Raw genomic sequence first — 27,666 nt, 5'->3', positions numbered from 1 at the left:
TTACCATCCGACTACATATATAGATATATATATGCTGAATGCTTGTAAATGAGAGCAAAATGTAGGAATGTGTGTGTTAAATATGTGTAAACATGAGAATAAAAATATCTAAATATAGAAATTTTAAATAAAACTAAAATAAAACTATGTGAGAGTGAAAGTATATGTATATGAAAGAAGAACGTATGTGTGTGAGAGTGAAAGAATGAATTTTGGCTTGTTTGTTCAAAAACATAACAGTACAATAACATTACATATTCACTGAGTACATATGCACATCCTCACCTTTGACTTCATTTGCAGCTCAGTTATTTGAGCTGTTTCATCAGCCGTGAGATCCTCAGGTTCACAGAACAGCTTCCTCTTTTTTTCATCAGTGGTACAGCAACTATACCAGTCTGTGAAAAGCAACACAGCTACAATCCACAGCAGACTGATTAGAAACGCTCTGATAACGCGCTTGAGTACAATGCATAAAAGCGTGGATGGATGCTCCGCTGTGCTCCGAAATGTCTGGTCTATCAGGAGCACCAGGAAAAATACTATATTTATTACTTTTTATATTAGCCATTTTTATATTTTGCTTGTTTTACGTTATTGTATTTTTGCACAACTCTGTTGCTTGTGAAGCTCGCACACAAGAATTTCACTCGCATGTACTGTACCAGTGTACCTGCACATGTGACGTGACAATAAAAGTGATTTGATTTGATAAAAAAACAGGCACGACCACCATTTCATTGCAATCAAAAGTGTGGCCTAAGCAAGCGCACATCTTTTCCCGCAGATACATAAATGCGAAGAAAATCCCAAAGCCTGTGCCAGTGGTGCCGATTTTTCCACTACGAGCATATTGCAGGAGTTTTTTCAACATCTTGAGCAGTTCGGTGCCTGCTGAGGCTGCAGCTTCTGACCTGTAAAATTACAGACACGGAAAAATAAATATTTCCTGCTTTTCACACCAAGTATCACAGTCTCTTTGAAAGTCAGCTTGATATCTCAGTCCTATAGCAGCTGTGAAATGAGCAAGTCATCCAGTCAAAGTGATGAAATGAGCTCTCTTCTCCCACCCTCACATAAGAACCATGAGTGTTGCTCCTACAGGTGGCAGGATGCAAATGCAATATGACGTCATGAGAAGGAGTTTAAACAGCACTCTGTTCAAAACTGTTTCCAAAGTCGTGTCAGCGAATTTCAAAATTTTCCCAAACACTTTATACTATGATGAGATTGTGTGTCACAACAGGTTTTTTGATGAATGAGTTGGAATGATGAATTCTATCAGCACAACAAATACTGAGTATCAGGTACTGTTAGGCACTAACACTCATTTAAATACAGTATTTTAGGCTTAGATTCTGTTAGTTATCGTAATCTATGCTTCATAATATTAATTAGATTTTTATCAGTTAATTTTTTCAACTGCATTATGACTAATAACAAAAAATCTCCACAGTTTGAAACGTAGAGTGTTACAGATACAAAGTGAATTTATGTTATTTATGTCATGAGATGTCAAAACATGTGTTTAACACCATTTAGTCACCACAGCCTGTGGAGTCTACTGTAAAGAGATGGCAGTGGCTCAACCATTCAGTGTTGAAATCTGGAGCAAACATGAACAATGGTAAATGGACGGATTCTTATATAGTGCTTTTCTACTCTCCCGGAGTACTCAAAGCGCTCTATACAACATGCCTCATTCACCCATTCACACCCACTCATACACTTCTAAACTCAAGTGCAACTAATAAGCATTCACACACATTCACACTCCGATGAACGCATCAAGAGAGGTGAAGAAGAAAAAGAATGCAAGCAGGGTGGAGCGGGTGGAGATGACTGCCAGGGGTGATTTGTGGCAGAACAAGTGAAAGTTTATAAGATGGCAGTGAGACCTGCTGTGATGTGTGGTTTGGAGATGATGCACCTGACAAAAAGGCAGATCTGCAGGAGGCGGATTAATGCTACTATACTAAATTTAATACAGACAGTCAGGTTTGTAGGTGCTGTTTGAGTTGGCATCATCTCACGCCAGATACCCTTTCTGGGGCAACCACAACAGCACAAGAAGACAAATGTTTCCTGTGTTTCATGCAAATTATCATATTTTCTGTTAGCAGTGGTGGTCAGTCCATGGTTTCTGTTACAGCAAACATTTGTAGGTCTGGTTGACCCACTGTGGCTTCCATTTTTAAATCAATGCTGTCAGGGACGTGGGTCTGAGCGACACAGGGTCCATGAGCAGTGGACGACTCATTTGATACTATATGTGTTTATTCTGCACTGTGCTGCTGTTCCTGTGTCCATGGTTGCGTGTATACTCAGGTGTGTGTGTGTGGGTGTGGGTGCAGCTGTGACAGGCACCTTCAGGCCTGGTGGGTGTGGCCCTGCCAGTTGGCTGGCCACACCTGAAGATCATCACACACACCTGGAGGTGATCAAGCCTTGTCGGGGAGCTACCTAATGTGCCTGAGTGCTCCTCGACGTGGGATTGTTGCATGAGACTCCACATCAGTCTTCAAGCTCTGTTAAAAGTTAGTGTGTGTATGCCCACAATTGTATGGTGTCTTGATGGCTGCTTCTATTGTTTCACCAGGAGGAGCGTGGAATGCTTGAATATTTATTTAATTATCGATTATTTGTTTTTGCCAAGTCTACAAGAGGGGGACAATCTGTGATATTTATTTTTGGACACTGGAGAGAAATGTCGGGACTGTTTTGTGAGAGGAAAGGGTTTTTTAGAAGCTGGGACACCAGCTTGGACTCTTTACTAGCATAATGAAATGTCAAATACAGGAGAATAAAAGGCCAAAATAACGAAGATTCAGTTTAGTTCAAATCTGACTTTTAATAAGGAAACAGCCAACAGAACAATAAAATGATGAAACACAAAATAATAATATAGAATATCACATTGCAACCAGAGATTTAAACAGGCAAGAACATCAGTGGCTCCACATCCAAGACTGAATTCATAGTATGATTGGATAAAGACAAATAATGTAACAGTTAGATTTTTTGCAGACTTTTTTTTTTTTCTTTTTACCAGATTAACAAGATGGTAGTATACCCTTATGTGACGAAATAAATACTTAAATCTTTTCAGGCCAGTAGCAGATGCAAAAATATCAGGAAATATATGTTCTTTCTTTTCGTTCTTACTACTTACTTGTAGCATTTGGATTACATTTGCAAAAGACTGAATTTACTAAAACAATACATACATGTAACAGAAATGTAAAATATTCTATATGCCATCCTGCTGCAACCCATGATATAAAAAAGATGCAGATACTTCCCTTTGTTTCTTACTTTCTTTTGGGCACCAGAAAATCGTGATTCTCACAAAGAATACATAACAATCCATTAAATGTTTTCTTCTGAATTAATAAGGCTGGAGTCCTTAAAATCATTCATAGAATAGATGTTTTAAAATGTAATTTTTGTATGTATCATATAAATGTATTGTATATTTTTATATAACTTATTATATATGTATTGTATAAATGTTTAAATGTGTTAAATGTGTTATGATTGATTTTGTCAATGACTTTGAAATTTTCAAGCTAATTTTAGCAAACCGTTGATAAACATGCAAATTGTCCTTTTTTGCAGCTAACTCGTCAGGTCAGAAACAGTCAGTCATTACTGAGGCCTGCTGTGCCCTCTGTCATGGATTTAGCTGTGGCCCCTGTTGCAGATGCTTCTGTGCCCCCAGTTGGACATTGTTGGGGATTTTGCTGTGAATCTAGTATTTTCTGTTGTTTAGAAAGTTTGTTTTTTTCTGAGCTTTCAATCATGTTGGCAGCAACATCTCCAAGCTCTGTTATCCATTTCTCTTTAGTTCCATATTTATCTTGTGTTCCATCTTCTTTTCAATCTATTTTCACAAGGATGGTGGTCCACTCTTCTTCTGCTTCTTCTTTGAAATGCTCTTTCAGTAAGTTTTCTCCCTGTTCCAAGATCACTTTGTCATAAACAGCTCTTCTGCTAGAACTGCATTTACAGCAATCACACCACAGTGACACCAGAGCCAACAGAAAAATTATACCGAGGAGCACAATGTATCCAGTAAGCTGAAAAGGAATCACCAAAGATCAGTTAGAATAGGATGAAACAGTGTTAAATGCTTTGAAAAAAAATGTCAACAAAAAAAGGAAACACTCGCCCTTGATTTGTTTTTTAGAGAACCAATGGTCACATTTTCCTCAGCTGTGATGATTTGTTTTGTTTTTTTTTATCTTTGCAGGCTAACTGTGATTGTTCTTTCTCACTCCAACAGCAAACATACCAGTCTCCATCAACGAGCACAGAGACGACCCATAGTGCACCAACACAACCTGCCTTGAAAATATGACTTCAGAAAACTCCACATAACTCTGTCCTTTAATGTCGAACTTCACTGGCTTCACTGAAACACAGCAACAGTCACATGTTGTCCGCTGCTCCTCTTTTCTAGGACAACACCTACAATTCCAATTACACTCATATTCACTGCCATGCTTACGTTTATATACAAGTGTATACTTGTAGGTCTCCTGTAATGTGTTGTCTGTCCAAAGCATTAAGAAAAATAATTAATGAAAAATATATTTAATTAAAAATAATTAAAGATGACCAGAACACGTGTCTCGAGTTACATCTTTGAAAGTGCATTGCATATCACTATCAAGTAAACTTTTGTAAGTAAAACCGCCAATGATGGTAACAAAAACAGCGAGCTACTTAAAGGGAAAATTTGTCAGAAAGTTCCAAATCTTTGGCAGACAGTTTGTATCTGATGAGCACTGCAGCTTGGAAAGTGAACACGTATCAGCAAGACCACACACATTTCCCTTTTGAAAAGAAAAACAAAACAAAACTTTGTTGTGAAGGGGTGGGACTTTGTGAGTCATAATGACTGATATTTGTTTCCCAATCTACCCCAATCTAATAATTAGAATTAACAAAAGCAGATGAATAATACTGAAATGGTCAGCATTTAGATAGAAGACTTAGAGGGTGACCAGGGACCTAACTGTCTAATATTGTGAGGTTGATGCTGAGTTTCCTAAAGGCACCATTAAAGGTATGTGGATAATGTTTCTCCATCTCTGAGTATTTCTCATGACATAAGGGGTGGGACTTTGTGAGTCATAATGACTGATATTTCTTTCCCAATCTGCCCCTCCCTTCCTTCCCTCCCCATCTCCAGCTGCCTCCCTATTCCCGCTCCACCACAATCACCCACACATGCATGGCCTTGGGGTAAAGGTGTGTCACCAGGGTGCAGGGGAGGCATCCCCCCCTCTGTCCCCTTCTGACGTTGGTGCTGAGTTTCCTAAAGGCACCAGTAAAGGTATGTGGATAATGTCTCTCCATCTCTGAATATTTCTAGCAACTCTGAAGTTAAACCCACATAAACAACATAAAACCATGTAGTTCCTGTTCTTGAAACCTGCTCAGACTACACTTTATCATTTGCATTACCCACTATTTCATTTTGGTAACGCAGTTAAGTGGCAGTCTGTGCATATATGTATGCACATTGAAAATTGTTTATCAGCCTTTATTTATTAGAAATCCTGTTTTGACACTTTTTAACTTGAATGACTACAACCTGGAATATTTCAATTTAACTATAGGTTATGTAATCTATGCGTTATGGGTAAGGGACTGTTCAGTTTCAGTTTTATCTGTCATATGCAAGTTAGCACAGCGTCAGCATCATTGCAATGGAATGTATTTGATGAGCAGAAGACAAGTCACTCAGCAGTATAGTACAGTAAAAAATATATGTGAGTGTGTGTGTGTGGGGGGGGGTATTACAGATGGGATAAAGTGGCAGGAGTGAGTGGCAGTGCAAACTGAGTAGTACAAGATTTTAGAGTTAGTACAGTATTGCTCGGAGTAAGGGTTTTCATTTGTATTTAAATACTAAAAAGAGTGGGGTGACCAGTGCAGAGTGCAGTATGTACTTGTGAAACAGTAGGACAGCTTCTGAGTGCATCCTGTGGAGTGTGGTGTATGTGTTTAAGTGTTGTGGTTGAGGTGTCGAATGGCTTGGTGGTAAAAACTGTTTTAAAGTCTTGTAGTCAAAGCAGACAGATTCCTGTAACATCTGCCAGATGGTAACATGAAGAACAACTGATTTGCTGGGTGGCCGTGGTCCTTGATAATGCTGTGTGCTTTGCGGAGGCAAAGAAGATAAATGTCCTGAATGGCAGGAAGCCTCATGCCTGTGATGTGCTCTCCTGCTTTCAACGTATTTAGTGATTTACAGCTGCTGGCAGAGCAGCTTCCAAACCGTAATGCAGTTCCTCGGCAAGCTTTCGATCGCACAACTGTAGAAATTTGAGGTGATGTTGTCATGCATGCCAAACTTCCTCAGCCTCCTCAGAAAGTAGAGTCACTGGTGTCTGTGTGGGGGCTCCAGGAGAGATCCTCAGTGATGTTGACTCCAAGGAATTTGAAGTTAATGACCCTTTTGACCATGACACCATTGATGGGCTGGTGTTCCCTGACTGGTTGTTTACGATAGTCCACTATCATTTCTCTTGTTTTGCTGACGTTGAGAGACAGGTTACTTTCCAGACACCACTCGTACAGTGCCATCACCTCATCTCCTTAGGCCGTCTCATCGTTGTCTGTGACGAGGCCTATGATGGTTGTGTCATCTGCAAACTTGATAATGGTGTTGGACTTATGTTTAGCGACACAGTCGTGTGTGAACAGGGAATATAGGAGGGGGCTAAGCACACATCCCTGTGTTTCGGATGAGTGATGAGAAGGTGTGCTTACCAGCTCTTATCACCTGGGGCCTGTTTGTGAGGAAGTTCAGAATCCATCTGCAGATGGGTGTTCTCAGCCCAAGGTCGATGAGCTTCGAGGCAAGTTTTGAGGGGATGATGGTGTTAAATGCCAACCTGAACCTGAATTTAACCTGAATTGCACCTGGAATCCAATACCTTTGCCGTAATTTAGACAGCATGTGGTTACGTCCACCATGCCCTGTTTTCAAGTACATTTCAGAAATATGAAGATCCCTAGCTATAATACTGGAATGCCTTGCCTTTTCAGGCATAGCTGCTCTACTAAGCCTACCTCCCACTTTCGACACACCATTCTCAAATTTAGGATTAAGATTATAGAGCTCGCTACTCTTCTTCACCTTTTCACCCCTCTGCAACCTACTGATCTTATCTGAATATCTCTCCTTTTGACAAAAGCAAAGAACTGCATTCTCTGCCTTGTCAAGTTCTTCTACTGAGATAAATTCTTTAGCAGTGTTACGGAATAAATATATATTGTTAGTGCTTATTTTCTGTTTATATTGTTTTATATAGGCTAGGGCAGTAAAAACGCCACTTTCAGTTAGAATGTGTGCTAAAGGGCACAGAGTACTGTGTAAGACAGGAAACTGCAGAAGGAGACGCTTTGTGCAGAAATTTATTTTGCGACCCAGAAAGAGTAATAAGAGTAATATTAAAACTAAGTAGCTGCCATTGTTGGAAACTGGAATTGGCTGGGCCGCGCTATGAATTCTGGGATATGGTTAGAGCTGGGTGATAAAACGATAACGATATGTATTGCGAAATAACTTTTTCTCGATAGAAAAATTAAACTATTGCGATAGGCCTCATCTCTCTTGTCCTCTTAAAAAAAAAGAAAAAAAAAAGAACAGCCAATCAAAATTAAGTAGCGCAGAGCCGAACCAATCACAGCCGCAGCGTCACGTCACGTGACTTGTTACGTACAGCACAAGTGCCAAGGCGCACATGTGTATTTGTTTGGGAAGCAGCCAGCCGGGCTGCCCAGGTAATGGAGGAAATGAGTTTGCCGACTAGAGAAAAATCAACCGAGAGCGTGACCGAAGGTTACCGAAGAAAAAAACAGATGATGGTTCCAATGCTGGAGAGCTTGTCGAACGGAAGGGCCATAGAAGTTCCGTGTGTGAAGGTATTTCGCTATTTCAAGTCTGACAAAAAACAGAGTAGCGCGCACTGTAAATTGTGCCGAAAGCAAGTCTGGAAATACAATAAAGCGGTGCATGCTCAATCTCTGACTGAAGGCGCTGATTCGTCAGTCGGCTTTTGTCAGACTAAAGTAACTGTTAAAACTGTTTGAAAAGCTAAGCTATACAACAAGGAGAGATTGAGAATTTCCTTTTAGTTCTCAGTTTATTTGATATTGACAAAAGTTAGTCAATTTTGTCTGTTCTTCTGTAAAACAAACTAGGATTTATTTTTAGAATTAAAATTTTGTTTCTAAGTGGAATTGACAATTTAGTGGTCTGTTTTGTTTGTTCTATTTTGAAACTTAAACGCTTTAGCGGCTGCCTTTTGTGTAGTTTGCAATATTTGCCTTTATTTATCTGAAACTGAAGTCTCATGTTCCTTAAGTACATCTGCCCTGTTGAACTTATTATGGGAAATAAATATTTAAATCAAAACAAGTTGCTGATTATTTCACATTTTACTTGTGAGCAACGGCACATTTAAATCTTACAAATATAGTTATTTGGCTTATATCGTGATATATATCGTTATCGCCTGAAATGAAAAAAACATATCGTGATATGAAAAAATCTTATATTGCCCAGCTCTAGATATGGTTTTTAATTTTTGTTGTCCGGGTGGAAAATCGGGAGGAATTCGGGAGAATGGTGACTCTGGGAGATTTTCAGGAGGGGCACTGAAACTCAGGATTCTCCCGGAAAAATCGGGAGGGTTGGCATGTATGCCTCTCCTTCCTGCTCTGTTCCTGTGCTACTGCGAGTGTAACTACCGCCCCCCCTCTGCTCGGCAAACATAAGACTATTTGCGCCCCTCCCTCCTCTGCTCAGCACAAACACAAGGCTCACGTGCGGCTTGAAGTCATTCACTTCAAACATCCGGCTCTGAGAACAGTTTCGTTTGCCACCGACACATCACTAGTGTATATCCTGTTTTTAAAATGGTCTTGTTTTTTATGTTGATAGTTTGTTTCTGCTTCTTGTCTGATTGTCCTCACCTGAGATTATTTGATTTTGTTGCTGTTGTTTTTAGGGATTATAGGCCCACCCTTTGGGGAGGTTATGTCATTTTTTGACTTTTGTTAATGGCTGCAAGAACATAAATATAGGACATAGTACTCCTGCATTGGCATTTTCCCCTTCTTCATGCAAGCCTTTAAATGATGAATTTTTGGTTATTCTTTGGAACAGTAGCAACTGTCATGGTTCTGAGTCTGTGACCCACTGTTACTGTCATGGTCCACGGTGGGTGGCTGAAATTTCCATGAGGTTCCTGAACCTACCTGGGATCCGCCCCTGGACAGGGCCACCTTCTCCAGCTTCTGCACACCTAGAGCCAATTGTAAGCAATCACTCAAGAGTGATTTAAGCCACACGCTGATGTTCATTCTCTGCCACTTCATTAGCAACCCATGTTGGTAACCGGGCCTCATGCTTCAAGTTCTCTCTGTGTTTACCTTACTAAAGAAACTTTCTTGTGCTGCAGTTCCTGGATTCATTTTGCCTCAAACCCTCAGCTCACGCTCCACCTTCGCACTCAAGATACCAAACAGTCATTCTGAGAATCACTCTGTACCTCACCTGCCTGCTCTCCTGCCATCACACTCCATCTGCAGGCCACGGATCTCAGGTAGCCCTAGCCACGCCATTCAGCACCCCTGGATTCTTGGGCCCAGGGAGAGAATCTCTCTGGGCTGAGGCTTACCTGTTGCCCATCTGCTCCCAACCTGCTCGTATGATGATTTTCTGGGTGAGTTTAACCTTCCTCTTGTATTAGCTTTCTGGTGTCATCTCTTATGTTAACGGGTCAGTTTTGACCCGTGTATTAAATCAGCTATAAAATACAATAAAAACAATAAGTTATCATCCAATTTGTTTCTCAACTCTTGGTTACCTTGTTAGGCTTCCTTATCCATGAAAATGTTGGTTTTAATACTTTTGGTGTGGACCTCTGGGTCTTTTTTTTTTTTTTTTTTTTTTTTTTTTATAAAATGCATTCGTGTGTGCGTGAATGGGTGGATGACTGGATGTGTAAAGCGCTTTGGGGTCCTTAGGGACTAGTAAAGCGCTATATAAATACAGACCATTTACCATTCGAAATTTAAAATGGGTTGGTGTCGACCCTAACACGAGAGGAAGGTTAAAAAGACCTTTACTCATCCGATATCTGAGGGCAGTTCTGATGAAAGGTTGCTAGGGTTACAGCAGGGAAACCGCAGGGAAACCGCAGCATCGCCCGAGTTAATTATTGACTAACCTATCGCAGCCGCTGAGCCCAATTGGCCCGATCATGCCCTTCGGGGAGTGTTCCGTCGCACGCTAAACGATGAGCTCAAAGACCAGCTCGCTTCCCGCGATGAGTCTTTTGAAGATCTGGTCTCCCTTTCCCTTAGGATAGATAATCGCCTGAGGGAAAGGGAAGCGGAAAATAATTACAGACATTGTTAACCCTCACCCCATACGTCCCCACTTCCATCACTGTCACTTCTGGTGTCTAAATCAGCCCCAGCTTTCATAGAAACAGACACCATTGCGGAGCCCATGCAAATCAGCGGCTTCCGTCTCTCACCAGAGGAGAGGGAGCGACGGCTTCGGTCGGGTGCATGTTTTTACTGTGGCCCAGGGGAGCATAGGGTTGGCACAGTGCCCAGTTCGGCCAAAAGGCACTGCCCGCTTGTAATTTCTGGGATACGGGTTGGCGGATTGTCTTCTAGTCTCAAACCCCGGTTAATATTACCCGTCACCTTATGCCTGGATCAGGTTTCTCACCCTCTCCATGCTCTCGTTGACTCCGGAGCAAAGCAAAATTTAATAGACTTACCTCTCACTAGGTGCCTTCAATTGCCACTTGAAACACTCGATCCTCCCATCCCAGTCACTGCATTTAAAAAAAAAAAAAAAAAAAAAAATTCAAATATTCTGTCACATAACCCATCAGGTGGGCCCCGTAACCCTTGTCACCTCTGGAAACCACCGTGAAGCCATTAAATAGACTGGTCTGGGAATGAAATCACTCATTGGAGCCTATTCTGTCTAGCCCATTGCCTCACGTCCACTCTAGCTCCAGGTTCCCCTGACACAGACTCCCCTGACACTGATCTGGTTGATGACTGTGCTATCGACCTGGTGCTCCACTTCCCTCTAGCCGGCTTTACAACATCTCCAGACCTGAAAGGGAGTCCATGGAAAAATATATCCACAAGTCACTAGCTGCAGGTATGATCCGCCCATCCTCTCAGGTGGGCCCCAGCTGCTTCTTCATGGAAAAGAAAGATAAGTCACTCCGTCCATGCATTGACTACAGAGGGTCATTACCCCTTATCAGCTCAGCCTTTGAACCCCTCCATGGAGCCACTATATTCACCAAACTGGATCTCCGCAACCCCTACCGCCTGGTCCGCATTAGGGAGGGGGATAAGTGGAAGACAGCTCTCAAGACGCCCCTAGGGCATCTTGAGTATTTGGTCATGCCGTCTGCCACGCAGCTGTATCATCGGGAAGTGATAAAAGCCCCGTTCAGAACCTGGTCAACGACGTGCTCAGTGATTTCCTGAACCGATTTGTCTTTGTTTATCTTGATGACCAGTGTTGGGACTAACGCGTTATTAAGTAACGCGTTACAGTAACTACGTTATTATTGTGGTAACGAGCACGGTAACTAGTTATTATGCCAAAAGCAGGAACGCGTTACTCGTTACTGGGATTTAGATAGGCTCGTTACTCGTTACTTCGTGTGGTGGATATCGCGGGGCTTCCACAGATTCAATAACATTAGCAAGTGGTGGAAGCCAGCAGGTGGATGAAGGAAAAGGGAGGCAAGAGGAGAGACCCGAAGCGGCCGCCGGTCCGAGTGTCAGGTGAACTGAACTTCAGGTAAGAAGTTATGACCTGCAGTCTATCAGGGTCAGATATAAACCAAGTTTAGGTGGAGTTTATTTTCGGTACGCTGACATTTTCGTACTGCGTGCTAGCTAGCATGACAGAGTTTCTATACAGCTGGGTGGGTGCTATGTTACTGATGTTGAACTTTATTTTGTTCATACGGTTAATTATTACAGTTGCCAACCGTCCAGTAAAAACAGAATCGTCTGGTATTCAGAGAAAATATTACGCGTTTCGTACTGAGGTGAAAAGGAACACAGTTTGTCCCGGACTTCAGCTACAATGAAAAGACACAAAGCTGAAGCTGCACAGCTGCCTCTTCTTCTCTCATTCTCTCCTGTTTCTACTTCAATCATGAAACTGATCAATGATCAGCTGATCGGCTTTTCTCTTTGTTTATTTATCGCCCACTTTGCGCCAGAAAGAGGAAACCAGCGGATGTCGCTAAACAACAGCAGCAGCACGTTTAAGCTTGATCAGCTGTTGTTAGAATTTATTTAATATTAATTTCTAGTATCAGCTGATGTTTGCTGGAGCCACAGCTGTAAAGCTGCTGGTCATGATATCGGTTTGGATATGTGGTGAGAGGGAAACATGCAGATGAAACCAGGAGATGTCCTTACTGAATCATCAGAGTTGAACAGGTGATGGAGAAACAGGTTTACCTTTTAGGTGACATGAATGAGTTGAAGGAAGTTATGAACTGTTTCTGAGAGACAAATAACACCAGGATCCTTTTCTACATAGCTGACAGCTGGTAACTGTGCAGGGGCGGATCTAGCAAAGTGTTGCCAGGGGGCCAGGTAGGGCATTAACAGGGAAAGGGGGCACAAGGAAATACTTTTCTTTATTATTCTCATTTAAAATGTCTCGCTTTTAAAAAAAAAATAATTATCTGAGTCTTACAACAAACAATTGATAGATTGATACATATATACCATCAGAACAGTGTACATCACTGTCACAACAGTGTTTATTTTCATTTAAAGGCTTTATGATTTTTCCTATAATGGTGGGCGGTCTCTAGTCAAAATGCCGGGGACGATTTTTTTGTCCCAGTCCACCTCTGTATGCAGCTCATCTGCAGTCTGGTGTTACCTACATCTTCCTATTCAGAAGGCAGAATTTCCAAGTTCTGAGTACAATCAAAAGCACCACGACTGCAGTTTTTGTGTTGGATGTAAAAAGCAGGCTAGAATCATGGCGGCGGTCAACAACGGTCCAGGCGTGGGATTTCTCTCGTGGAAATGTGCACATTATTTTTTCCTTTCTGTTGGTAGGTGGCACAGGGCACGTGTGGCAAGTAAGCAAGATAGAAGACTGGCAGTCTGGCTGGGTATCCAGTTACAGAAGCAACACATTAACAAGAGAATTCTGAGTAAAACCAAAGTTACTTTCCCTAGTAACTAGTTACTCTGAAAGTAACGAGTAACTTGAAGTAACTGAGTTACTTTTTTAGAGAAGTAACTAGTAATGTAACTAAGTTACTAATTTAAAGTAACTTACCCAACACTGTTGATGACATACTCATTTTCTCCAAGACCTGACACCCCCCCCCCCGAGCAGTCCTCCTTCCTTGGCTATATACTCGCAGGGTGGCAGGTGAAGACTGATCCAGCCAAGATCCGCACGATTCTGGAGTGGCCCACGCCCACGTCGATCAAGCACCTCCAGCACTTCCTCGACTTCGCCAATTTCTACCGGGGGTTTATTCACAACTACAGCCAGGTAGCCACAGTGTTGGGCAGGTTACTTTAAAAAAGTAATTAATTATAGTTGTAACAGAGTTACAAGATTCTAAAAGTAATTAATTACTTGAAAAGTAATTATTGCGTTAAAAGTTTAAGCCTCTGGGGTCCAGGATATAATTGGCCATTTTTGACTACTTTTGATGTTTCCTCTACATTTCACCTTTAAACTATTTACTTTGCCTTGTTTGGTATCATCCTTTTTAGCACAACCTCACATGTCTGAATTTACAGTTATGTTTTCATTTTGACATACTGTATCAACACAGCTGATCTAAAATCAGACACAAAACAAAGTCAGAGTAGAAAAAGTTATATTTTACTATAACAACCACAAACATGTTTATTGAATCATATTTCATAACTTTAAATTCAAATATATATTGTCAATTTTAAAATCATATGCACAAGTTTCGCAAACAAAGTTATTTGCAGCCATTTACCTTTTACCCTTTGTTATAACCAGTTCAAACTATTTACAGAACACTCAGCTGTTCTGCATTCAATAAGATGCCACACAAATTATTTGTGCCACTCCCAAAAAAATTTTGTCCAAATCTGTAACCTCAAAACTCGCTCTCTTTTTCTGCTGTCTTTCTCTCACTCACCATCACTCCTAAAACTTCCCCCTCTTCCTAAACAACCAAATGTCATGTTGACATATCATATTTTTTTTTTTTTTTTTTTTTTTTTTTTTTTGATTGGTTGACATGGTGGATTCTGCCACCAAAACAAAGGGGCTGGTTTTTTTTTTTTTGTTTTTTTTGTTTTCTTTTTGGTCATAAGCAGAGAGTGCTTGCTAGCGCTGTCTTTAGACAGTAAACGTGACAAAACTATTGAGGGGGGGAAAAAAAACACAGCGTATATATTTATCATGACTGGTTTTACGTGGCCTATCAACACAATGGAAAAACTGGTATATATCACCTTGTTGCTTTGTCTTTAAGTGGTCATGTGATTGGCTTACCACAACTACTTCATTCTTCCTCAGTCAAACAGCAGCACTCATGCGATTGTTTCGCCCCCTGAGCTCCAGGTGTTGTGCCAAAAAGTGATAGTCAGCGAGAAAGTGATTGCCGTCCACCGGAGCGCGCGCAACTGCTTAAAGCTGTAGTGCCCAGATTACGTAGTGCTACTTCCGTGCAACTGATATAAGATTCTGTAAGCTGAAGACGGCTTCAACTATCTGTTTGTTGAAAAATGGTAACACAACCGCACTGCATTTTCTTGTTAGTAACGGCATTGTAACGATAAGAGTAAATAGTCTACTCGTTACTGAAAAAGTAATGCTGCTACTTGTAATGCTGTAATGACCGTGTTACCAGCTCACTCCTGCACCTGTAGCTACTCCTCGGGGGGGAAGTGACTGGTGTCCAGTCTGCCCCGGCACCCATGCCGGTCCCTGAGGTGAGGCGTGCCAAAAACGCAGCCGACCTACGCACCCATACCTACTCCTCTGGTGGGAGCGGCTAGTGTCCAGCAGGTACCTGCACCTGTTCCTGTCTCCTCTGGAGGCTCAGGAGCACCAGCTCAGCCACCTGCTAATCCATCACTTCATCCACCACTACAACCACTATTTCTGTCATTACTGGCTCACTCTTAAGCTTAGTCATCTTAGTGAGCCTCCAGAAATGATCCGTAACTGCTGCCGCCTCCCACGTGGTCGACCCCTGAACAATGTCTACAAAAGCGCCATACAAATACAGGCCATTTACAATTTGAGCCCATACTCAGGTCCCAGTATAGTTTTGTATTCTTTCCTTTGGGTCAGCAGTAAAGCTGTTCTGCAGTTTACTTTCCACGTTTGGGTCCTTTTCCTGCCTGCATACAGCCCATTCATGACAAAATAGTTAAATGGGTTTCCTTTTTAATTTGTGTTTTTAGTAACTGTGGATTTCCTACACTGAACACATGTTCCTTTTCCTGCATGCACTTTTTTTTTTTTTTTTTTTTTTTTTTTTTTTTTTTTGCATTGACAGAAAGTTTGCGACGAATAAATTACTTTAGTTTATAGTCTAATTATTTCATTGATATAATTTGTAACCTGGAAAAACAGCTGAATTCAAGCACCAAAACATATGCTGCCAATAACTGGCAATAACATAAAAAAGAGAAACAATGTACAAAACTGGAAGACTTGTGGTTTATGTTCAAGGTTCTCACGCCAAATGTTTCCTGTCTCACATATTTATACAAATTTGTGCATCACATCCTGTTATTTTATCTTGGCACCATTTTGATGTTTTTCTCTCCTGCGTTTCACTTAAGGAAATGTATTTGTATTCTACTGCTGCAGCTAAAATATGCACTCTACATTGGTCTGGTCATTTCTTTTCTCTATACAATTACAGAAACCTGCATGAAACATGTTGCTTTTTGCAAAATTAATTGTCTAAAAATATCACCAAAACGTCACTACAGTTCATAGTATTAAGTGGAGTGGCTTATCATGCACATCTTTGGATAAGATGTTGTCCAAACATCTTATCCAAAGATGTTTGTGATAAGTTATCGGGCCATAAGTGTGAATGTTTTTCTATTTTTGTTAGCTGATAGAGGGCTCCAGCCCACCTGCGACCCTAAAGATGATCGAAGAATTCCTCATCATCCTGCTACACTTAAGAAATCAGTGCTTTAAAAAAAGGAATTACTTAAATTTGCTAAATGGTTTACTTTTTCAATTTCTATTTTTAGTGTTGAAACAATGAAAAGTGGTCACTGTAGTGATAGTTTGAGCCTTTGTTGTTGGTGTTGGTTTAAATCTTAGATTTTCTGTCAAGCTTCTGTGTTTCCTTTTCTAGGTCACTTATTAACCAAATCAAATCACTTTTATTGTCACATCACATGTGCAGGTACACTGGTACACTACACTGGTACATGCAAGTGTACCAGTGTACACAGTGTAACCAATCAGGATTCAACCTACACGCATTATATATGAAGCTACAGTACCTGCTCGGATCAACTCACGGTGGTATGACATGAGTGGGGCCGTTATAGCAACGGGGCCGAGCGTCTCATGATAAGTATGTGAGACGAACTCCACAACAAAGATACACGCAAGGTAATGTTATACCTGCTGCTCGGTCTGTGGCTTTCCGTCAGACTCGGAGATCATGGTGTAGTTGTTCTAGCCGTTTCCCTCATTATCCTGGTTTTTAAAAAAGCTGGTTTTGATTTTGACGAAAGAGATGCATGACTCATGACTGATCAAGTGACGTCACTGACGAGCCAATCAGTGCCATGGAGTCACATCTTCAGATCATCTTGGATCGCTTGGAATCCCGGCAAAGTAGGTACTAAAATAGTACCTGATACCAGGTGCTATGACCTAATGGAAAACTCTCAAATCTGTGGTGAGCCGACCCAAGTAGGTACCAACGGAAAGGGGCTTAAGAGTGAGAGCTAAAAGTTTTAACCTAGAATCAATTTTACTCACAATAGAACATCATTTTTAACATTTGACATGTTTAAGTATTTTACTATCTTTTTATGGAAAATAATAAGTCAGTTTGGATTATGAGCAATATGTTTCAAAAAAGTTAGGACAGGAAGAACCAGTGTTTGGATAAATGGCCAATTGATCGCTGGAGGAACATTTTGAAAAGTGGCAATGGGTATAAAAGAGAATCTTAGAGATCCAAAAATTCTCAGATGTAGAGATGGGCAAGGTTAACCAATCTGCATAAATAATTTTAAAATAATGTTCCTCATTGTATAGTTATGAAGCATCAGAATATATCATTATCTACAGTGCATGATATCATGAAAATATTCTGAAAATCTAGAGAAACATTATTATCATTATTAAATCTCTGTGCACAAGGCCGAAAATCAATACCGGATGCCCATGATCTTGAGACTCTCAAGCCACACTGCACTATCAACGGAGGACGGAGAGATTTCGCAGGTCTTTCTTCCCCACTGCTGTCAGACTCCACAACAAAGACTCCAACTGATCAAACACACACATCCACACGTGTGCAATAACACTTGCAATAAGTGCAATACTCTTTTCTGGCATCGTTGTATTTTTACCCAGTTGTATATAGAATTTGTATTCTATTTTTATCCTATTGTATATTTTATTCTACTGCATATAGTATTTTATTCTATTCTGTACAGTTGTGTAGTGTATTTATTCTTATGATATTCTAATTTTTGCTACATAACCTTTGCACTGTCCACTTCCTGCTGTGACAAAACAAATTTCCCACGTGTGGGACTAATAAAGGTTATCTTATCTTAAACAAATCTACAAATGATGTTTAAAGCTCTAGCATGCAGAAAAAAAGTCATATGTGAGCTTAATGCAGAAACACCAACATGTTCTCTCAATCAAACCTCATGTGATATGGACTGAGGTAAAATGACAAACTATTCTCTGGCAAAGACTCAAGACTTTGTAGCAGCTAAGATCCTCTATCAGAAAACAATGGGACAGCACTCCAATCCCATAGTCCAGAAACAGATCTATGCACTGCTGTTAAAAGAACAGGGATGCTACGCAGTGGTAAACATGGCTCTGTTCCAGGGTTTTTGGAGATGTTGCTAACATTAAATTCAAAATAACCTCTGTTTTGTTTGTGTAGTGAAAGTAAATGCAGCATTCTATAAGTGCATCACCCTTGCTTGTCTTTATTTTTTTTTATTTCTTGCTTCCAGGCTGGACTACTGTAATTCTTTATTATCAGGATGTCCAAAAAACTCGCTGAAAAGCCTTCAGCTGCTCCAAAATGCTGCAGCAAGAGTCCTGACAAGGACTAGAAAGAGAGAGCAGATTTCTCCTGTTTTGGCTTCCCTTCATTGGCTTCCTGTTAAATCCAGAATTGAATTCAAAATCCTGCTCCTCACATACAAGGTCTTAAATAATCAGGCCCCATCTTATCTTAATGACCTTGTAGTACCATATCACCCTATTAGAGCACTTCGCTCTCGCACTGCAGGCCTACTTGTTGTTCCTAGAGTATTTAAAAGTAGAATGGGAGGCAGAGCCTTCAGTTTTCAGGCCCCTCTTCTGTGGAACCAGCTTCCAGTTTGGATTCGGGAGACAGACACTATCTCTACTTTTAAGATTAGGCTTAAAACTTTCCTTTTAGCTAAAGCATATAGTTAGGGCTGGACCAGGTGACCCTGAATCCTCCCTTAGTTACGCTGCAATAAGTCAAGGTTGCTGGGGGGGATTCCCATGAATCACTGAGTGTTTCTTCTTCAGTCACCTTTTCCACTCTCTGTATGATAATACATTTCTCTGCATTAATTATTAGTTATTATTATTCTCTGTTTCTCTTTCACAGCATGTCATTGTCCTGTCTTCCTCCCTCACCCCAGCCAGTCGTAGCTTGCTCATAGGGGTCATATGATTGTTGGGGTGTTTTTTATTTCTTTTTTTTATGGTAAATGGCCTGTATTTATATAGTGCTTTACTAGTCCCTAAGGACCCCAAAGCGCTTTACATATCCAGTCATTCACCCATTCACACACACATTCACACACTGGTGATGGCAAGCTACGTTGTAGCCACAGCCACCCTGGGGCGCACTGACAGAGGCCAGGCTGCCGGACACTGGCGCCACCGGGCCCTCTGACCACCACCAGTAGGCAACGGGTGAAGTGTCATGCCCAAGGACACAACGACTGAGACTGTCCAAGCCGGGGCTCGAACCGGCAACCTTCTGATTACAAGGCGAACTCCCAACTCTTGAGCCACGATCGATAAAGACCCTATTGTCATAGGGTCTTTATCTTACAATATAAAATGCCTTGAGGCAACTGTTGTTGTTATTTGGCGCTATAGCACTATAGTATTAATCTTCCACCTCAAGCTTTGCCTCTTTTTGTTCGTGCTACTATTTCCAAACTATAGGCTACATTATAGCCGGGGCAGATGTGTGGTGGCCTCTCCCTCCTTCGTCCCACGGTCTGCCCCCTGTGATGTAGGGTCCTCCCTGTGGACCCTGCACCTGGGACAATGAGCGTGGGTCCTCCTGTACCACTAGGGTTATGCCCCAGCGGGCTGATGTCCCTCCTGTCCCTCGGCTCATGCAGTGCTATGGGTTCCACTTCCTAATGTCTGGTTAGGTAGGAGTGGCATGTGCTATTAGGCCTTTGTTGGGTCTCAACAGAAACTCTGAACAACGATGTAGACCTGTTTCTTGCTCAACACAATAACACTCTAATATCCACTGTGGCTGAATCTGTTGGGGTTTCTGAGCTCACACAGGTTCTCATTGTCCCTCTGTGCTCTGAAATTTAAACTCTGGGGATTCGAGTGAGACTGATGCAAGTTAAAGTATGTCATTAAGCTTTCTGTTTTATCTACAGGAGAAGGACACCTGTCAATACATGCCTGAAGTGCATAAAAAGGGGGTTAGGGTCATAAATAAACAATGGGATCTATGGTCAAACTACTGTATTTGAATGCATTAGTTGCAGTCTGAATAGCTGTACCTAAAGCCAATGCACCTTGGTTGCACTGGTTGAATTTATAGGATTATAAAACTTTATTAAATGTCTTGTTAAACAAAAAGCTTGAAATGCTTTTTGCATGACAGTCCAAATGATCCACACCTCATGGTATCATGTTGTGTTTGATTGTTAGGGAATTGGACTTTTATTATCCTCAAAAAATACATGCATTCATGATTTACTGAGACTGCAGCAAATGAAAGAGGAATGAACAACTAAACTTATCATGTTTTCGATTGTTCATTTCTTTTATATAAGACCTTTACCATTTTAACTTAACTTGTCAAACTGCAAGTAAAAGAAATGAAAAATGACATGAGGCCTAAAGAGGAATGGTAGGTTAGAGAGAGGAGGAAACTCATTTACAGTGTTATGACAGTTGAATATTATCAGTACACAGAATACCCATAATCACTGGTAATCAGCCCCATACCTTTGGGTCAGATGGGACCCTCTATCGCTCTGTGAAAAGCATTAGCAGAGAGACAGTCTACTTTAATTTTTCCTCTCTTAAATTTAACTTTATGGTATAAAAGACATCCATTTTAGTGGATGGATTGATTTAAAAACCAACAATGTAATAGGTCAACCAGGCCTATTGCATTGCTAACCAGAGGAGTAACAAAAACTATGAACACAGCAAACAGGTAACCGGAGACTGTGGTAGCTGGTATGAAAAACAGGAAACAGATTTTGTGCCTACAGTCAGTGACACAAGGTGAATACGCCCACATAATCACACATTTTATGTCACTTTACAACTCAGCTTGGTCTGTACCCGCTCGCTGTTTGAGTGCTTTGGACTTCTTTTTTTTTTTTTTAATTTCAAAAAGAAGTGACAGGCCATCTCCTCACAGTGTTAAGTGAAATAGAGCAAGAGTGACTTTCGTTCACACGACACTTTAAATGATTCTGAAGCGAGTGCAGTTAAAACTCATGACATCACGTTGCGTTTGCGTCCTGCCACCTGTAGGAGCAACGCTCGTGGTTCTTATGTGAGGGTGGGAGAAGAGAGCTCATTTCATCACTTTGACTGGACGACTTGCTCATTTCACGGCTGCAATTGGACTGGGATATTAAGCTGAATTTCAAAGAGACTGTGATACTTGGTGTAATTTTACAGGACAGAAGCTGAATCCCCAGCAGGCACCTAACTGTTCAAGATGTGGAAACAAGTCCTGCAATTAGTTAGTTCTGAAAAAACCGGTCCCCTCGGGATAGTCATCGGGATGGTCATTGTCACTCTTTATCTGCAGAACACGACGTGCCCTTGCACAGGACGCACGTTTGAATGTAATGAAATCATCGTCGTGCCTGTTTTTTTTATATTTTTCCTGGTGCTCCTGATAGACCAGACATTTCGGAGCACCGCGAAACATCCATCCACGTTTTTATGCCTTGTAGCGAAGCGCGTTATCAGAGCGTTTCTAATCAGTCTGCTGTGGATTGTAGCTGTGTTGCTTGTCACGGACTGGTATGGTTGCTGTAACACTGATGAAAACACGAGCAAGCTGTTCTGCAAATCTGAGAACTTCACAACTGAACAAAAAGCTCAAAAAGATGAAGCGGAAATCAGGTCAAGGGTGAGGACTTTCTTGCTCTATGCTGATTCTGCTTTTTTAATGAAATTATGGCTATCACACATTAATGCTGTTATGTTTTGCATGTTTGTTGCTTCTTTTTCAGCTTACTGCTTACTCTCTGCTCCTGGGCATGACTGTTGTAGCTTTCTTCATGACTTGGAGTGGGTGGAGAAAATGGTTTATAAAAAAAATTAGTTGGTGCAACAAGAAAACTTTTTACTACAAACTGATTTTGGAAGAAGAGAAAAAAGTTCTGGAGGAGCTTTTGAGGAAAGAAGCAAATGAGACTTTGACTAAAGAAATTATGAGCAACATAAAAAGGAAAGACTGGGACGGCTGTTTTAATGTTGCTCAACAAATGATCAATAAAGCAAAACACCAAAAACCAGAAGCAACCAACCAGCAGATCAACTGGATCAGTGAGGGGAGCTCCAACAGAGGGGGACAGCATCATCAAGCAGCAGCACATCAGCAGGTAAAGTGATGTGTTATTTACATACCACATGTTACAGCTGCCAGACTTTGCCGTTCTAAAATGACGGAATTATTTTTTCTTGCGTTCTGATCTGCATAGACACCCAGGTCACCATCATATGACTGCAGCTCACTATTAATAACTTTAACATATTGTAGCGGGCCAGGGCTGTTCGGGGTTTTGTTATTTACAGTTATGTTCTGTTGCCATGGTTACAGGTGATGCTCTCTCTGCAACTGTGTGTTTCCGGGTGAGAGAGCGCCATTTTTTTGTGTTTTTGTTGTTGCCGCGCTGAGCTTTGGTGTGAGCTGGTGTGTGCTCCGGGGTTGAATGCTAATAAACGGCTGTGCTCCCAAGAAACCTTTGTCTCCTCCTTGTCTGAGCTCGCCACATTGGTGTCAGAAGTGGGATAGCTCACCCTCGCCGGAATGGAGAGAGACACTCAGAGGCTGGAGCAAGCCGTCGAGGAGAGTATTCGCTGCTTGGGAAGTGGGCGATTGAAGAGAGAGCAAGCGAGCCGCCATGTAAGTCCTCCGACGGGTCTCGACGGCGCGAGCGCACCGCGGCAGTGGCCTGTCGCGACCGACGCTAGGACAGTGCTTCATGGGCTGCCTCTGTCGACCGACACGCCGTGCCCCCGACAGCGAGCAGTGATGCCTGCAACGCCAGCTAAGGTAAGGAAATACAACGGGCTAACCCCGCTAGAGCCCTACCTCTCACAAGTACGGCTAACAGCGAGGCATAGTGGCTGGAGCGACGAAGAGGCTGCTACACACCTAGCGCTAGCATTGGAAGGAGATGCACTGCAGGTACTCCTTGACCTAGCCCCGTCAGAGCAGCATGAGCTCCAGGCCCTCACCATAGCACTCGAGAGGCAGTTTGGGCTGCGGCACTCCACTGATCAGAGCAGGGAGCAGCTGACCAACCGGAGCCATCGGCCGGGGGAGAGCCTGGGCACCTTTGCAGCGGATGTGTTGCTGTATGCTCGTTGTGGCTACCCAGAGTTCCCAGCAGCAGCCCGTGAGGAGCTTAGCCTGCATGCTTTTCTGCGAGGACTTTTCCCAGAGCGACTACGCCAACACGTCCGCCTGGCCATGCCTTAGACTCTCCGTGAGGCGCTCCTTGAGGCGGAAAGGGCCGAGCTTGTGCTCACCTCGCGACCTAACCAGCCCCCCCCCCAAACTACCCTCAAATCAGAGCCGCAGACTACGACAGGGTGGGGGAGGTCCCGGAGGTATGCCAGCTGCAGCCCTCGGTGCCCTGGAGGCGTCCCCGTCGAAAGACCGACCGCTGCTACCGGTGCGATGAGCCTGGCCACGTGGTGAGCGACTGCCTGGCGCCCGCCCCAAAGGCCAGAACTATGTGGCCTCAGGGGGATGAGAGGGGGAGCGTCACAGCGAGGGGACCACCGCTCCAGCTTCCTGCCCCCCTCCAAGAATGATGCACGGTGGCGGGCCTAGTCGGGCACCTCAAGGGACTCTACCTGAGCTGCTGTGTTGAGGACCAGCCCTGCCAGGCCCTGGTGGACACGGGGTCCGCCATTTCCCTAATACGACCTGGTGTGTTTCCTTGAACATCCGGGCCGCTTGTGATGGGTTGGTCGCCCACCGACACCCAGCTGATGACAGTGACGGAGGAGAGAACTGACATGCGGGGGAAGAAACCGTTGCGGATCCGAGTGAAGGATCTGGAGCTGGTGCACGACTTCTGGCTTGCTGACATCCAAGATCAGTGCATCATCGGCCTTGATCTGCTGACCCGCTGGGGGGCCTGCGTTGACACCGCGAAGCTGGCTATCACTCTTGGTACAGAGACTCTGGCCCTCCAGTGCGGTCAAAAGCAGGGAACCGGAGACTGCAGGCAGACTCGGCTGGTTCAGCACACCATCGACACCGGCTCTGCTCAACCCATCTGTCTGCGCCCACGCCAGCTGCCCCTCTCGAAACGGCAGGGAGAGCGGGCCCAGGAGGCACGGGGCGTGGCTACTGCTCGGGCCACAGCCGGCGGAGGGGGATGGCTCTCGTTGACCATGCAGCAGCTGAAGCAGGATCAGGAAGCTGATGCGACATTGGCTCAGGTGGGGGCCTGGCTGGAGGTAGCACGACGCCCAGGCTGGACAGGGGTGTCAGGACAGGGGCCCGAAGTGAAGGCCTACTACTCCCAGTACAACAATCTGGAGACCCACAGCGGCCTCCTGTACCGGAGATGGCGGGCCCTCGGACAGGGCAAGGATCTCCTGCAGCTGTTGGTGCCTCGGTCGCTGCGGTCGCAGGTGCTCGAGCTTGTCCACGGCTCGGTGGGGGCCAGCCACTATGGAAATGCTAAAACTCTCCGCCGTCTCAGGGGACAGTTCTACTGGCCTGGTTGTCGACGGGATGTGGAACTTCATCTGCACTGCTGTGACACCTGTACGGCACGGAAGGGCCCCACTCAACGCTCCATTGTCCCCCTACAGCAGCATCGGGTGGGGGCCCCGATGGAGAGAGTGGGAGGAGACGTCCTAGGGCCTTTCCCCGTCCCCGAGGCAGGGAACCGGCGCGTGTCGGTGGCCAGGGACTGCTACAGGAGGCTGAGGGAGCGGCCGCGAGTGGTTCATGACTACACCCGCCAGGCCCAGGTCAGCGCCGCAGTACGACAGAAAAGAGCCTGCAACACCAGGACCCGAGGGGGAGCTTTCGTGCCTGGTGACAAGGTTTGGGTGTACTGCCCGGTTCGCAAGAGAGGGGTGTCCCCCAGGCTGTGCGGTCACTGGCAAGGGCCGGCGGAAGTCATGGGGCGGCTAACAGAAGTGGTGTACCGGATCCGCCCAGGGCGCGTGGCGGTGTTGCACCAGGACAGACTCTCACCATACCGCCCGCCCGCTCCAGCAGCCGCCGGGGCAGGGGATGCTGGTGGCACCCCAGGTTCTCATCCAAGTGACTCTTCCCCTGCTGGTCGAGATCGGCCTGCGCGCCGAAGGAAGACACATGGACATTTGCAGGACTTTGTGTTGGGTAATGGGGTTGTCGGGGACGACTGACCCCTTAGGTGAGGGCTATGTAGCGGGCCAGGGCTGTTCGGGGTTTTGTTATTTACAGTTATGTTCTGTTGCCATGGTTACAGGTGACGCTCTCTCTGCAACTGTGTGTTTCCGGGTGAGAGAGCGCCATTTTTTTGTGTTGTTGTTGTTGTTGCCGCGCCGAGCTTTGGTGTGAGCTGGTGTGTGCTCCGGGGTTGAATGCTAATAAACGGCTGTGCTCCCAAGAAACCTCTGTCTCCTCCTTGTCTGAGCTCGCCACAATATGGTCTTGTAGTTTAGTTAAAAGTTAACTATAAACCCTAAAATACATTTGTGTGCAGAAACAAGATAAATGTCTCAAGCTGTTCCTTATTTGAACAGATGGATCTACACATATAATTTGACATATTCTTATGCTGAATGTTCTTTCTGATGTAACCCTCCAACTTATCTGGGCTTGAGACCATCATTAGGGCACTCCGTGTTTCCCCTCGGTTGCAAATATGACCTAACTACTAAAACTGTGCAGAAATAGAATGAAGAGTGAATAATTAGTTCTGTCTTTCTTTTTTTTTATCAGAGTTAGTGTTTTTACTAATTGGTAAAACTCTTTTGCAGGCACAAAACTATGAACTTGATGCAGTGGCAAAAGGTAAACACACCGACACTCCTTAATTCATCGTACAGCTCTCTTAAGATCCATTAAAGTCACTTTCACTGCAATATACTAAAAACTTTCACTGATTTGATGATGATGATCTTCACAGTTACCACTAGGGGTCTCTGCTGTTCCTGTTTTCACTGAAACTGTCTCACGTTAATGGTTCAGGTCTTGCTTTGAACCAGCTCCATGCAACACTTCTTATGCATCTACGAAGCGAGCAGAGGGTTGAAATATCTTATATCTCATAGCTCATAATGAGGTTTTTAATATTTCACTGGTGAGGGTTGGAGTTAATTTTAATCACTTTAGATTGGCCACAATGTGTTACTGTATAAAATATTCATGCATGTTATTTGACTCCTACCCTCCTGCTGCACCGGAACCACCATAATAACAGTTTTATTTTCTCAATAATAAAGTTACTATCTGTAGGAATCAGAATAAACTCTATAATAATGGATTGCATTTATATAGCACTTTTCAGGACCCTCAAAGTGCTTTGCAATTCCCCTATTCATTCACACACTGGTGGAGGCAGTTGTAGCCACAGCTGCCCTGGGGCAGGCTGACAGAAGTGAGACTGCCATATCTCACCATCGGCCCCTCTGGCCATCACCAGTAGGTGAAGTGTCTTACCCAAGGACACAATGATCGAGGCTGTCCGAGCCAAGGCTCGAACCAGCAACCTTCCGATTACAAGACGAACTGCCAACTTTTGAGCCACGATCGCCCCTATGGTCTCCATCCTTTTAACTCTGTCTCTGTGACTCTGTGGACAGATAATTTCCTTAGGGATTAATAATTTGTTTTATGTTCGTCGCTTGGGTTTTCATATTTCAATTCTTGTTTATTTTTATTCAGTTAAACAGTTCAATTTAGTTTTCACTACAGTTTTAAATGTAATAATTTTGCTCTGTACAGACACAATTCTTTGGTTTCTGACAAACATATTTTCCACCCTGTAGAAAACACAGACACCATGCCGTTATTTAACGAATCCGCCTGAAAGAACATCAAGTGACACAGCTCCAGAAACAACGCAAGCGACCACAGACAAGTTATACACCTTGTCACAGTGGTCGCTTCTTGTCATCACAGCTGAGAGGGGATAAAAAGTCTTAATGTCCAGCCTAATGTGATTAAAAATGATCAGAGTGCTAAAACAGAACTTTCCCTTTTTCCCTAAAATATAAGTTTGATCGACATAATAATGAGAAAAGTTGTTTGAGTAGTACAAATGACTGTTCTAATGTCATTGTTTCGTTGTGTGTGTGTGTGTGTGTGTGTGTGTGTGTGTGTGTGTGTGTGTGTGTGTGTGTGTTAGTGGCTAGATCCACTGATCTCAATGAATGCCTGACTTTTAAATTGATTTAATAAAAAGTTGTATGAAATAAATGGTGAATAACAAACAGTTTTTGAAAGGATGCATTTCTCAGTATTTGAATTAAATAGGGATTATGTTACAATGAATGTTCATGTGAAAATGTGCTAAAGACAAATCTAACTGAAATAGAATTACATAAACTGAGTGAAACATGAAGTGAATTATATCCATATATGACCGAATGTTTAAATGTGATGTGAATTCTGTTATGAATGACAAAGAAAAAATATTGACCTGATGTTAAAGTTTAAACTTGGTGTTAAATCTATGTCAACTAGACAGAGATAGCATGATACAGTGTGGCTGGAATAATGGATCTAATGAATGATTAGATGTTAGTAATGTGACTGGATGTCCCGAGGGGTGAAGCTGGATTCCATCTCTGAAGATGTGACATTCAGTAGCAGAGGGGGACGTAAGGGTCAGCATTAGCATTAGCTCAGAGTAGGTTCATTAGATAAGTGTAAT

The 27,666-nt window shown here is 43.1% G+C and overlaps 1 protein-coding gene across 2 annotated transcripts; it reads left to right on the top strand.

Annotated features, from left to right (window-relative positions):
• Positions 1 to 9,210: 9,210 nt before the first annotated feature.
• LOC116309665 lies at positions 9,211 to 27,392 on the top strand. Of its 2 annotated transcripts, XM_039604122.1 has the most exons (5): positions 9,211 to 9,338; positions 9,483 to 9,746; positions 21,781 to 22,152; positions 25,769 to 25,802; positions 26,780 to 27,392. In XM_039604122.1, the coding sequence occupies exons 1-5, from the start codon at positions 9,261 to 9,263 to the stop codon at positions 26,818 to 26,820; spliced, it is 789 nt and encodes a 262-aa protein (XP_039460056.1). In that variant the 5' UTR covers positions 9,211 to 9,260; the 3' UTR covers positions 26,821 to 27,392. The 2 variants fall into 2 exon arrangements, with proteins under 2 accessions (XP_039460056.1, XP_039460055.1); XM_039604121.1 differs by lacking the exons at positions 9,211 to 9,338; positions 9,483 to 9,746 and adding an exon at positions 21,091 to 21,677.
• The last annotated feature ends 274 nt before the right edge of the window (positions 27,393 to 27,666 follow it).

This window comes from Oreochromis aureus, linkage group 20 (genome assembly GCF_013358895.1).
Source record: "Oreochromis aureus strain Israel breed Guangdong linkage group 20, ZZ_aureus, whole genome shotgun sequence".
Classification (NCBI taxonomy): Eukaryota; Metazoa; Chordata; class Actinopteri; order Cichliformes; family Cichlidae; genus Oreochromis; species Oreochromis aureus.
Note: the sequence above shows the minus strand (reverse complement) of the source record. Positions and strands in the feature narration are given on the sequence as shown.

Bases quoted from the DNA above. Each gene is read 5' to 3' on its own strand.
- LOC116309665 (XM_039604121.1), top strand. From the start codon at position 21,258: ATGTGGAAACAAGTCCTGCAATTAGTTAGTTCTGAAAAAACCGGTCCC. The intron at 22,153-25,768 runs GTAAAGTGATGT...ACTCTTTTGCAG, and splicing joins AAGCAGCAGCACATCAGCAG to GCACAAAACTATGAACTTGA. The intron at 25,803-26,779 runs GTAAACACACCG...TCCACCCTGTAG, and splicing joins ACTTGATGCAGTGGCAAAAG to AAAACACAGACACCATGCCG.